At 35.7% G+C, this 13855-nt stretch overlaps 1 protein-coding gene across 1 annotated transcript in view; it reads left to right on the top strand.

Annotated features, from left to right (window-relative positions):
• CDH12 (cadherin 12) overlaps positions 1 to 13855 on the top strand; it is a 222179-nt gene that overhangs the window by 90729 nt on the left and 117595 nt on the right. The window contains exon 3 of the mRNA XM_066186473.1: positions 8791 to 9085. Within this exon, the coding sequence (XP_066042570.1) occupies positions 8791 to 9085 (295 nt within the window). The remainder of the gene's footprint in view (positions 1 to 8790; positions 9086 to 13855) is intronic.

Genomic DNA, 13855 nt, shown 5'->3' with positions numbered 1-13855 from the left:
CTGGTGGTGTCTTCTCCTAGTTGCAGCTTTGGTGTTGAAATGTATGCTGCCTCACAGATACTGTCCCTCTAGCAGGTTGCTCCCTCCTCAGAAGTGCAACTCCAGCAGGAAATTTAAGTTTTCCATAATTAATTTTGTAAGCCAAGCTTACAAAAGCCAGTTATTCAATTCCTCTAACTGGATGGGATAGTCTGATATAAAGAATTTCAGGGGATTTCAATTAGCTCCAGGTGTTTAGGGTGGAAAAGTGAATTCCACCAAGAAACGGAGTGGGAAGATTCTCAGAGTCAAGATCTCTTCCAGCAGCGTGACAGTTGTCAACAGGAAGCTGTCTTTTTGTTTGTCACTTCAGAAAATCAATGGTGCACCTCACACTATCTTTCTTCCCTATCGTGCAAGGTATTCCTACTAGCATCTGCAGGGCAGATGTGAGAGAAAAAATGTCATGCAGCTGACTGGCTGTAGCTATAGCTTCCATGAAAAATTGTATTTCAAATAAAACCCAAGTCCATAATGTCACAATTATTAGGTGAGATGTGGAATCAAGCATGTGTCCTCTGATGACAGTGGTATTTTCTGTGTAGAAAAGTCTAAGCAACTAACCAGGGCTTTGTACCTTGTAGCTTAAGAGATCTGTGTAATATAATTCTACAGAAAATGGATCACATTCACTTGCCCTAGAAAGAAAACAGATTTTGTCATTTCACGAGCATAAACATCTCATTCTAGACTGAAAATTTCTAACCTTGCCAACATCTTTGATTCAGTGACACTTTGCAGTATAAAGTCCCTTGTTCTCAACTTTCTGAACAGAAATCTGGTGATCTTCAGAGAGACTATGTGCATAAATGTAAGTAGATAGTCATTAGAAATGATAAACTCTCCTTTTAGAGGTGTCTTAGAAATTTTGGTTTAGAAAAAAATCACATAACGAGTTCATAAGTCTCTAGAGTCTATTTTTATTATATTTATTAATAGAGCATAATTCATATTTTCCTGCACTGATCTTTTATATATGTTGTAGAAGAGAAACAGCAAGAAACACAATGAAAAATAATGTATTACTGTCAGTATGTGTTATCTGGAGAGATGCAGCTCTGTTTGATATTCTTACAGTAATTCCTCTGTCCAAAAGGAAATACTGCAATCGCATACTCTACCTCAAAAGATCTCACCTCTTCATACTTACCATTTTAATTGATTACAGCAATGCCACTGAACATTTTGCTAATCTTGCACAATTAAATAGCAAGAGTTAGAATTTGATTGTAATGCTGTCTTTTCTTCATTTAGTTTTCAAAATCAGTGAATAGGCATTTTCTTGAAGAGGAATACAAATATCTCCTGCCAAAATCTGGGATGGATTTTTTTTCCCCCAGAGCCCTGTTTGAGGCAAATTCCCTTTCCTTATTTCTGAATTTTGGACATCAACATTATTTTCTGACTTAAGCATGGGGACTCCAGCCAGGCACAGGGGCAGAAGGAGTACCAGTGCTCTCATAGGTGTAGATCAAACCAGGCCGACTGGTGCTAAACCAAATGCATTTGTTAGTAACAGGTGATGCCTTCCACAGGCTCCTACAACCCAGAGGATTATTTACCACAGATTTCGGTGCACAGTGTGAAAAGAAAAGACTGCATCTGTCTATGAGGATACATGGCACAACTTCACTTTTCCAATCTGATGCATTAAGGGTTTGGGATTGTGAGTGTTTCACATTCAATCCCCTGCTCAGTTCCAGTTAAATACTTTGAAAAATTCTAAAGTTATAAAAAACTAATAGCATGGTAGAATCCTTTTGCAATGAGCTGTCATCAGCAGCTGCCCAATCCATTGTAGCTCATAATCCTTCGGAAGGATATATAAAATTACGCTGGATAAAGAAGAAATTGGAAGTTGATAAATTTCCTCAAATTTTGTCTCCTGATGCTGTCTAATGGCCAGTACTGGAATTTGTTTTTGGAACCTCTATTATGTTGTCACTTGACAATTATTATAACCACAGACCTCAAAAGATTGAAGTTCCCATCAGCTGTCACCATTCTGCAGAACATTTCTCTCAAATGACATTCAGCGTAACTGTGAACTGAAACCTATCAACATATGTACACAGAGAACATTGTAACAGGGATCAGTAATATGAGATCAGTAAGAATAATTTATTTTCAAAAATTACTTCTAATGTTGATTCTTGCATTAAAAGTGAAGAGGGCAGACCAGACAGAACATAGAAGCATCAGTTCCAACTGAACTGATGATGCAGAAATGATCACCAGAAATCTATGCCACTTGTAACTTACATGTATAATTAAGACGTTATTGAGAAAATTTTATTCTTTCAGTGTTTTACTAGTGCACAACATTTTTCATTGTCCATTTTTTTACACATATGGCATTTCATAAAAGGAATGTTGAGAGTTTTTTTTACTGTGATTTTAGAAGTGTAGGTATTAAATTCCACATAATGCAACAGAAATATTGATAGAGAGAAGAATTAGAAAAATGACAATCCCTAACCCCTCAAGTGAATGATGTTGGTAGAGATGAAGATTCATCTGAACTGATGCGGTCAGGTACTGTTTTTATTCCTTTCTAATGACTCATTTGCCATCATCTTACTACCTGACAACCACAGTCATTATTGGAAAAATCTGTTCTGACTTAATGTGCTTAGACTAAATCCCCATGACAGAAGGAGATAGTGTTTTATTTAATTGGATAAATAAGAGTTTTATTTTAAATAAAGCTCAGCTTTATTTGTGAAACAAGAATCACTTAAATATAGTATAATTTTTTTCTAATTAATTACTTTTGAATAAGATTGTATTCTAATCTATTTGGAGCAGAAAGGTACTTCAAAATGCAGAACTATGTTTTCTATTACTATTTTTATAAAAGTTATCAGAAGAATGTCAGATCTTGGAAGCAGATATTTTACTAAACATAGAAAGAGAAAACATAGAAATACGTGAAGACAATTAATCATGATGATAAGATACACACTGCTTACTAATTCAAATCATATTTTAAATTTTTTGTATCTATATATAAATGTATACACACGCGTACGCATCCTTTATTGACATTTTAAATTGTTGTTTGAAATTCTCATAGTACTAAGAAAGCCTGCTAAAAGATGGGAGTCTCTTATAAAAGCCCTGTTTTAAGCTAGCAAAAAGACACCGCTTACTATTACAAATAATTTTCAGCTTTGAAAATTCTTCTTTTCCAAATGACCTTTAAAGAATTAATTTTCTCCTTTTGTTCACCTTTCTTTTACCTCATGATTTTGCAGTTGGACTTGGCTATCTTTAAGGTCTTTTTTAACCTAAAGGATTCTCTAGTTCTGTGATTTTAGTTTCTCCTTGTTTCCATACACCTACTGTCATTCATCTGACCCATTTGTAGTAGTGTCCTAACTCCTCTCAACACAAGATTTAGTCTGCAGTCTTGCCTGACTAATGCAAGTTAACTTATTATTTAGAAGATGCCCTAGGTAATACAAAATTTTGGGATCAGGAAAAATTTGCATTGACTGTACTGTGAGCAGATTTTACCTTGTTCCTAAATGTCCTCTGCAGTGGTATGTGTGTGTGTGATGGAGAGAGAAAGAAATAAAAAATATTTTATTGGATTTGATTAGCAACAATTACACTGTTTTTTGCTGTTTTTTCTTTTCTTTTTTTTTTTTTTTTTTTAATTTCCCCATGTTCTGAATTAAAGTCTCTGGCACCCCCACACCTCTTTGAATCTTAGGAAAAATTTTAAAGTTTATGTATTTTTAGAGGGAAGGAATAAATACATTTGTGTGAAAGCAGTACATTAGGTTCTAATTATCAATTTTAAAAGAAAGTATGCAATATGTGTAGAACATAGAATTCTTGCCAAGAGAAATTATGTGCAGAATAACTATATTTTAAAAGGGCAGCCTTCCAAATTGAAAGTCTCCAGGTTCATTTATGCCCTTCTTTCTTGTAGTGGCTATCCTTGTCCCAACACACATTTTTGCAGTAGAGACTTCCAAAAAAGGTCTGCTTGGGTCTATGTTAACTGTACAAAAATGTGGTTTTTTTCCCCCTTTCCTCAGTTCAGGGCATCATTCTGTATTTTCAGTCTTAAGTAATATTGAATGGACGTTCTAGTTTCTCAAATAGTTTTCGTTACACATCTTACCCAAAAAGTATAGGGGCGGGTGACTGCAGAATTAATGGTGATACCTGGGAGTAGATGCATGAAGAGAAAATAATGGAGTAGAGTCCTGAAATATATTGCATAGCAAAAAATGACATAAATACACAGATGTGGAATGTATAACTAATACTGTTTTGCAGGCAAGGAATGGTTAACAACCTGGAACATTTACCGTATTTTTCAGTCCAGATACGCACTGCAATATAGCATTTAAGTTGATTTACTAGTAACAAATAAATTGGACAGTGATTTTTCTTTTTTTCAGCCCATGAAATTGGCAGTGGAATAAGACCTAGAATCTCAGAGTGTATCATAGGTTAAATATATATATTTAGGGATTTAAAGCATTCCTTGAGATTTAAAACTTCTTTTTTTTTACTTCATTCTCTACCTTTTATTTTTTATGATGGGAAATGCAGAAAGGGAAGTTGTCAACTACTCCTACAACAACTTTTCAATGTCTGTATTGCTGTCAAATTAAGATCACAGCAATCCTGGCAGATGCCATAGCCCTTGTTCTTGCATGATTTGTGGGGGTGAAGTGATTGCTTAATTTTAAAGTAGACTATTTTGCAATTTTTTAAGCTTCTTTTGCTTCCACTTTCTTTACATATTTATGTGATTTTATCTATTTGACTTTCAAAACAATTGTATAAATAGAAGTCATTGAAGTATTTAAGGAAAGAGAAGGTGAACAGTTGAGAATCAGATGAATAGGATACTGAGGAGAAAATCAACACCATAGGATACTGAGAAACTAATACATCTGATCCATACTCCTGCAATGCTCAATTTATCTAGGAGTATAGACCCATTTTTGGGGTACATTATCTAATTAATTTCCTGGTCCTTCATGTGGTTTGAAATATTTGTGTAGGTGCATGAATTCTTGAAGTGACACAGCTGATAACACTGAGTTATTGAAGCAGTAAGATCTTAATTTATTGGTAAAATACAAACGATTGTACTTCTTGTAAGAAACTGTCAGAAGAATTGAATAAATAATTTCTCGCAGATGTGCTAGTAGTGAGTTGTTACCAACTTCTCATCCTCTCTGAAGCAAACTAGTATTCAACTTGTTACAGGATGAAGCAGATTGCTAGATCACATGGATTTGTAGACTGACTCAGTCTGGCATCTGGTATTGGATATGATTCAAAAACACTGCCATAATTTCTGCATAAATTTATGCAATGTATCTTACAATAGTCTCCATCTTATTATTCATATTTTTTTAATCAGTCATTTCCTTTGCCATATGTGTTATTGTTTTTACACATTAGCAAGAATTATGGAATGATAGGTCTTTCTCTGCCATCACGAAGAAATATTCATGATTTTCTGTACTAACAGAGTTTTGCTGCAAGAAATTATTAGTTTTACACTTGGGGCACATTTGCCCAAAGATATGACACTAAACTGTGCTACTTACATAGTGAAAATAAAAGTGTAAATTTCAGCAAAGGTAGAAGTGAATCCCTCACATTTCCGAGCCTCTGCTGCATTTTTAATATTCAGGATTTATAGGGAAAATATTAAATTAAGACAACCTGTGTGAATACCATCATTTGTGCAACCTTGTTGCAGTAAATTCAGGTGATTCGGGAATATAAACACATTGTGGGGAGGGACGTAGGTCATATCTGAGTACTTGTCCTCTTGCCCTTTTAATTTTGCTTAAATAGTGGAAGACCAAAAATTAGGAAACAAGTGCAAGCAAGAGGGAGAAATCGGATACAAACCCAAAGCTGCCGTGGACTCAGTGTCAGAAAAACTAGTCTCTCAAAAAACTTCTGAATGCTTTTCAGCACAAAAAAATAAACGTCTTTTCTTCCAGTGCAATACAGCTTGTAGCACATAAATCAAGGCACAGTAGCAAGCACTTGTTCTTTAGCCTAAACTGCTTTCTGAAAAATTTCAGGCATTGAAAGTCAGGACCATTTCCTAGTGTTGTGTAAGCACAGCTAACACTAACTTCTTGCTCTTCATCCTTGCATCTGAATCTAAGTTTTGCCTTTCTTTTATTGTTGGAGAATTTAGTTAATTTTAAATTAATTAATCAGCTGTTCCCCTGCAGTAATTTAACACTGTGTAATGTTGAACTGCCCCACAAATTGCATAGCTCAGTGTGGGTTACAAATAAGCATGCACCTTGTCCAGCAATGTCATGCAGGAAGCCTATATCAAAATCAGCAGATTTGGTGAATAAATACAATGTGACACATCCCAACTAATGCAGAGCATTGCAGCTCTGCTTAAATAGGTGGAATGGTTCCTGGGTTGTACTAGCTGAGCGATACTTGTGAAGCCCAGTGAATACATCTGTAACTGTGGAATTGCTAATCCTGCCAGTTATAAACCTTTTTTTTCTCCAATACATTTGGGAAAAAAACCCCAAATTTTTAGTCTAGTCTTTGTATTTTGGTCGTCCTTTGTCTTGGGAAACTTGTTTTTCCTGCTTTTTCTCTAGCTAGGAAAAGAAACTGTAATTGATTCTCTCTAGTATAATCCAAGGGCTCAGATAAGATATGCAATACCGCCTGATTTGTTTCTAGTTAGACGTAAAACCTACAGCTGGCAATCAGAAACACACTCAACCATCTCAGCTTTAGTGCCAAATCCAGTGACAGGAGATAGGAGAAATCTTGTCATGCTTCCCTGTTTACATATTCCTGCTTCATAACTGCATTATTTATTCTGTATATTCTTGCTTCCAGGAGTATGGATCAAGGTAGTCTTCACAACAAAGCCCAAATAAGTTTTAGTTAATATAGGAAGCACTACTAAAATGATTGTCTGGTTCCCTCTAATAAGTTCCAACTTTTTTTTCTTCAAGCTTTCTCATCATCATTTTGATTCTTTTTTGTCTCTTGATGTGTGTCTGTAGGCCTCTAAATGATAATGGAAGGGAAATACCAAGTTTTTACTGAGCAGAGTATAATGAAACAGCAGGAAGTTTTAAGCCACTTAAATTAAAATGATGAGGAAGAAATAGACATTAATTATCTCAGACTGCACTATCTTTTCACTTTGCAAGCAAGGAAATATTTAACACCTCGGAAGGAAAATGCTTTAGTTTTGACTGGAGAAACAATTTAAAATTGCATGTGGGGGGCAGCTCGATGAAAGATCAGAATTTAATATATTCACTGAGCAAGAATGATGAGATGAAAAAGTAGACAAAGGAGAGACTGTTCATGTTCGGTCTATGCCACAAACCATGACCTCTTCAGCAGTCACAAGGACCTATTTTCAATTTCAAGCCAATAGCTATAAATGTTAGTAATTGCCATTAATTCCTTTTCTGTAGCTTAGCTTCTTGCCCCATTACCAAAACCATTTAGTTTCTCAGTAATTCATTTTCTACATAATCTCCTTTCATGTTCCATGTTCCCTCTATTGTGTTTCACCTTGGGCAGTATATCATGTAAATAAAGTCTATATCCAAAATCACTTTTCAATTCAGCTTAAGTGAATTCAGTCTGCAAAACTCCATTCTGACCAGTGTCCATTATAGAAGATCTTTTTAGTCCTCATTAGATGGGAAAAGTGGATGATTATTTTAAAAACTACTTCCGCATCAGTGATGGAACCTTGCATACCTTTTCACCTTTTAAATGTATTTAAAGGATGAATGTGGAGCAGGTAAATGCATCTGAGAAAGAAGTTCATCATACTGTATTTGGAAAAAAACAAACAAACAAACAAACAAACAAACCACAACAAAACAAACAAAAAAAAAACAACCACACCTGCATGTAAAATAATGTTTAAGGCCATTTTATTGAAGAATAGACACTGATTAAGGGGAAAAAACATCCAAGAATTTGAATTCAAGTTATTATTATTATTGTTTCTGTTATTATAATTATTATAAAATATAACTAGAGATTCATCAGAGTAATAGCCTGAAAAATGTGTATGTTGGTATTTAAGACAGAAAATACTGAGTTCTGTACTCTTTCAAAATTAGCAAGAAACTCCTAGATTCACAGGCTGTAGTGTGATTATCTCAGAAAAAACAAAAGCACGTGATCAAATACTTGTGTAAAAGGCAGTATTTTTAGTTCTGTTTAGCATTTACTGTAATCATGAGGTGTATATTTTCTTTTTTATAAAACCAAGTTTGACTTTGAGTTTCAGATGCCATCAAGCTCTTGATCTTGAAATAATTAAATCTTTCCCTTTTTTCTTCTCTGAAAGCCAAATGCCTATGAAAGCTTTTGACACTCCCTCATGTCATCTCACATTTGTTTGATGTGGCTACGGGTGATTTTACATCCTTGGTCTTAAATTTCAGTTTATAAAAAATGTGAAGCCCTGCATCACTGCAGTGTTAGTTACTGAACTGCAGCAAGACTGTGCTGTACTAGATAGGGGTAAAAGTCTTGCATAACACACTACTTACATTTTTTCCATGCACTTAGAGGTAGTTAAAGACTGAAAAATTGGTTCCACCAAAGTATTTTAAACCAAAAAAAATCAAAAAAAACCCACCAGAAACCAACCAAACAACCCAAAAAGCCACAAAAAAATTGTTGTCTAGACTAGGAAAAGCCATTCATGTTTTGTCCTTTTGTTTTCCTTTTCTTCTCAAGCTTCATTCTGACTTGGATAAGGGAGTTGGCACTGTTAAATATACCCTGTCAGGAGATGGTGCTGGCACGGTTTTCACCATTGATGAGACCACGGGAGACATTCATGCCATAAGGAGCCTAGATCGAGAAGAAAAACCTTTCTACACACTCCGAGCTCAGGCTGTGGATGTTGACACCAAGAAACCACTAGAGCCTGAATCAGAGTTCATCATCAAAGTGCAGGACATTAATGATAATGAGCCAAAGTTTCTGGATGGGCCTTATGTTGCCAGTGTCCCAGAAATGTCTCCAGTGGGTGAGTAGAAAGCTGTAAATGCTTGATAACTAATTGCATATTACCTAATTGTCTCAATGTACTTTTCTTGCTGAGCTGAGGAAAGAAAGAAAAGGATGAAATGAGAAAAACAAACTTATTAGAAATGTTTCTAATATTCTATGCCTGGATATACACAGATGACGGTTTTGTTTTAGGTTTCTTTGCTTATTTAGAAGCTTATTCTCCTGCAATATGAGTGCCTGTGATGTTAAGTTTCTGAGGGTAGGATGAGTTAAAAAAAGGATATTCAAGGAAGGTATGATAAGGTCCAGAGGTTCTCTGTAATCCCAAACCTGTTATGTCACATGATGTGGCGCATTCCCCTACATTCCTAGCTTACATTTGCTGTTTGCTGTAAAGCATCTTGCCATTTAACTTGTTTTGTCTTTGTGGCTCTTAAACTCCTACAGCACTTGCAACATTTCCTAATTATGCATTAGGGGACAATTCTTTTTTGAAATCCTGTTATACTGTGCATGCTCAAAGTAACTATTGTCCTTGCCTTCGTCACAATGCAAGAATGAGAGTCTTCAAGAGTGGCTCAAGTTGTCCAAAACTTAATGTCCAAGAAAAGCTTTAGTTCATCAGATTCTTACGTTAAAAAAAATATATATATATAGAGAGAGAGAGAGAGAGATAGATATAGATATAGATATAGATATAGATATAGATATAGATATAGATATAAAAAAAAAATAATTGCCTGGGAGCATGGTAAATTTTCAAAAGCCTAGTGTATGGAGGACAGAGTAATTTTCTTTTCAGAGAAAGTTGGACTGCAGTAATGACACTGAAGTACTGGAATAAGTTTTTACTTGAAGAATTTTCACAACACAATAGATATTAGCCAGAAATTACATAAAGAGCATTTATCCTGCTTTGGATCAGGAGAATAGGCTAAATGGGCCCTTTTGGTCTCGTCCTGATGGCTGATTCTGCAGTGGTCCTGAGCATTGTGTTTGCAATATGAGCACAGTGCTTGTGTCCTGCTGCCAGATGGCATTTTGGGTTTCCCTGCAGGCACCAGAAATTAATTTGTTCTGGGCTGGGAGTCCTTTAACTTCCCAGTGCTAGTTCCAGCTTATTGCTTTTCTCTCTCCTAAACTGTCTTTTCCCAGTACTTCACAAGCCAGTAGCAGCCATTTAATACTCCTGGTAGCTGTTAACAGTTTTGGAAGTTTTTCTGAGTTTGAAGTGGCAGAGGGATATTGTTCCCCTTCAGCTATGCACCTCAGATGTTGATATTTTTAAAGTCAATCAGGGAGCTGACTAGCTATCTACACAAATTGCTACATAGAATTAATGAGGTATTTTTAAAAGTTTTGTGACAAGGAGTAGTAGAATGTGATAGAATGTGGCAAAATGTGATCTGAGTAGACATGTAGAGATGGTCATGTAAATCTTATAGAAGTGTAGAGAAGCATTCAATATAGTCACCCTGGCAGACACCTGTCTTGCAGGAGTTTATCTGTCGATTCACAGTATAGATGCACACTTGCTTTCCCTAATGGGATGCATAACAATATTACTTACGGTAAACCATTTGTTACATTTTGTCACCTGTGCCTGTGGGAAATTCAGAATAACATTTCTCACCGTTGAACTTATGGTTGGTTGTGAAATTGTTTTTAGAACATGATCAGAAAGAAAAAAATGAAAATCGGTCGTGGTGTTCGTACAGCACAAAACAGTGCCTGCATTTATTCCCTTACTCTGTTGCTCTCCCCAATCTTCTTTGCTATTAAATATGTGCGTGCAGCAGAAGATTAAATGCTAACAGAGCTTTTACTTCATATGAAATATACTTCAAGGTGTGCCATATATTTTGGCTTTTACATGGATAAGGAGTTGCATGACTAAATGAGATACAACTGAGCATGCTGTGTCATGCATACAGCATTTTAAAAGAAATGCTTTTCAATTTATTCTCCTTCAGAAAAACAGAAGTAGATGCCATGGCAAAAATGGATTGTCTTGATCTTCTCTTAATTTAGTCACATTCACTATATCTAGAAGATTTATTCATAGGAGCTGATTTTTTTCCTCTATTAAAAAAAAAAAGAAAAAAAAAAGAAAAAAAAAAAAAAAGTGGATGAAAATTGATCAGAAAAGGCAAGGCAAGAAAATAGTTCCCTGTATGGAAGCCTAAACCTCAATTAGTGGCTACTAAAGCAGGTAAGATTTTTTGCTGTTAGGTTGTCTTGCAGAAAAATATCCAGAAATGCCTTGTGCTCTGTAGTTTGCCAGGAGATTGTGCCTTCTCTGATTTCAGTCTTGGTATTTTCTTGCTCTGTCTTATCTGTTTTTCCTTCCTTAAGCAAGCACAAATTTCTCAGAGGATCTAAAACTCCTCTTTTCTATCATCAGTGCCATTTAGTTGCACCTATAGAGATGCAACTACCAGTGCCTGAGGCTGACACGGAAAATCACTTTGATTTTTCAGCTGGTGCAGCATATGGTTGTCTTAACTTAGGAAAAACCAAAAAACAAAACAAAACAAAACCAAAAAACAAAAAAAAAAAAAAAAAAAAAAAAAACAAAAAAAAAAAACCACAACAAAACCAAACCCAAAAAACAATCCAAAAAACCCCAGATAAACCCTTCCTCTCATCTATTTTTTTTAACATTTTCATTTTCTAGTTGCAACTTTTTAATTACCAAATGTTCCAAATTTCACTTACAATATTTTTACAAAAGTGTTGATGATAAATGGCACTCATGCACGTATTTCTTGGGAAATTGTGGGAAATTCACTAAAACACTATTTTTTCACACTTACTAGTCTCTTATGTGAGCCTGACAAGCTTTTGTGACTAGTGATTTGCAGTCTTTTATCATTTCATGACATTTGCGTGCAAAGGTTTACCCAGTTTGATACTTTATCCCAAGATTTATGGTAATATTAGTAATGGCACATTTTAGAAACTTTCATAGCGACACGGTTCTCAGTTTTGTAATGTCTCCTGACTTCCTAATAGTTTCTGTTGCTGAATCTGGGATTGCTTAAAAAATTACATGGCATTCATCTCTGGAATCTGGGTTGCAATTACAGTGTTATAACAAAATTTTACATGAACTGGACCTTGGTGATTTTTTACTGGAAAAAGTGAAAAACACCCAAAAATTCATGGCATTCTCAAGATCTGGTTTTCTGCACAGAGGTATTACTTAGATATTCCTGTCTTGGTTTGGAAAGACAGGTGTCTTCCAGGGAAAGCCAGAGCCTCCCTTAGAATGGAGAATGTAAATCCCCTCCCTCCAAATGATTATAATTTTGAAATTAAGGGGCTCTCAGGCAAAAATGTGGGAATACAAATAACAGTTCTTTACTAGGAATAGTAAAAATAAAAATGTAGTAGTGCAAAAAAGCAAAAAAAAAACCACCAACAGCAACAACAAAAACAAAACAAACAAAACAAAACAAAACACCGACAGAGTCAGAATATAACCTGACACCCTGTTTGTCAGGGGGTTGGGAGCAGTCCAATTAAGTCCTCCTGCAGTGACAGATGTGGTGCTGTTGGAGCAGAGATGATCCTGTAGAAGGGTGTAATTTTTCCTCTGAAGGTCCAGTGGTGGCGAGATGAGTCTGATCTTTCTCTGGAATCCAGTGGAAACAGGCTGCCCTGGTTTTCTGAATCTCAAATTTTGTCCAGGTAGGAATGCTTGGCTCCTCCCACTGGGTGGATCATCTCACAATGGGATGATGTAATGTTATCAGTCATGTGGTGAGCCTCAATGGCCCATTAACAGAAAATATCCCCTGGAGGGAGGATGGGTCCTGGAAGAGATAAGAACACTGCTCCACCCAGTCTTAACAGCTGGCCCAATAACAGAAGAGTCCCACCCCCTCCCCCCTGGGGTTATGAGGAATGGGTTATACAAGAGATAAAGAAAACACCTCCCCAAACCGGTTTCAACAGATGGCAATAGAATACATACTTTTGGTTACATCTTGCATTGCAACCTGAGACACATAGCCATGTTTTTCACAGTAGATTTTCTTAGAACTTGTGTTACTTTCCATGCATGTTGCAAGTGAAGTTTACTTTTACCGCTTCAAATTTACATCGAGAGCAGATTGAATTTTCTTCTACAGTTTCTTTACTCTAGTGTTGTTTTGTTTTCCCTTTTAATCAATATCACTCATTAAAAAAGATGGTGGTGATGAATATATATATATATATATATATATATATATATATATATATATATATATATATATATTTAAGAGATAGTTTTAGGACTGCTATTTTTACTTAGCAGTGCCTTCCTTACCAGGAGCCGCATTCTTTCATATGCTCTTAATAAAAAAGGTTAGAAGGACATTTTCCCACTACAAGCTAGGATGCAAACCCATTTCATGCCAAAGTTTGAATGGACAGCCAGCCTTGCTCTTTCTATATCTGCGCTGTAATCTGTTCTTCTGTGGTGGAAAGTCAATCACAGCCATGATAAGACAAGAAAGATCTTCTTTTGAAAGCCCCTTGTGTTACCAACTGTTGCAACATACAGGCTGCTGTACCCATCTGTGATTTCCAGTGTTTCTGATTGTTTCAAAGTGGGCACAGCTTCCTCACTGGAGTGGAAGGATATTAGAGCCTCCAAAGTTGGCATTGTACTGACCACATGATAAATGGGGTGAAGAATACTTTATGGTGAGGATTTTGTTTTTTAGAGGACAATGATTTGAAATTCCCTGCAGAAAAACTCAGCAGATGGAGTCAGATTACAATGCAGAACTAATAT

The sequence above is a fragment of the Chamaea fasciata genome, unplaced genomic scaffold (genome assembly GCF_029207755.1).
Source record: "Chamaea fasciata isolate MVZ Bird 193981 ecotype frontalis unplaced genomic scaffold, bChaFas1.0.hap1 SCAF_1, whole genome shotgun sequence".
Taxonomy (NCBI): Eukaryota; Metazoa; Chordata; class Aves; order Passeriformes; family Sylviidae; genus Chamaea; species Chamaea fasciata.
Note: the sequence above shows the minus strand (reverse complement) of the source record. Positions and strands in the feature narration are given on the sequence as shown.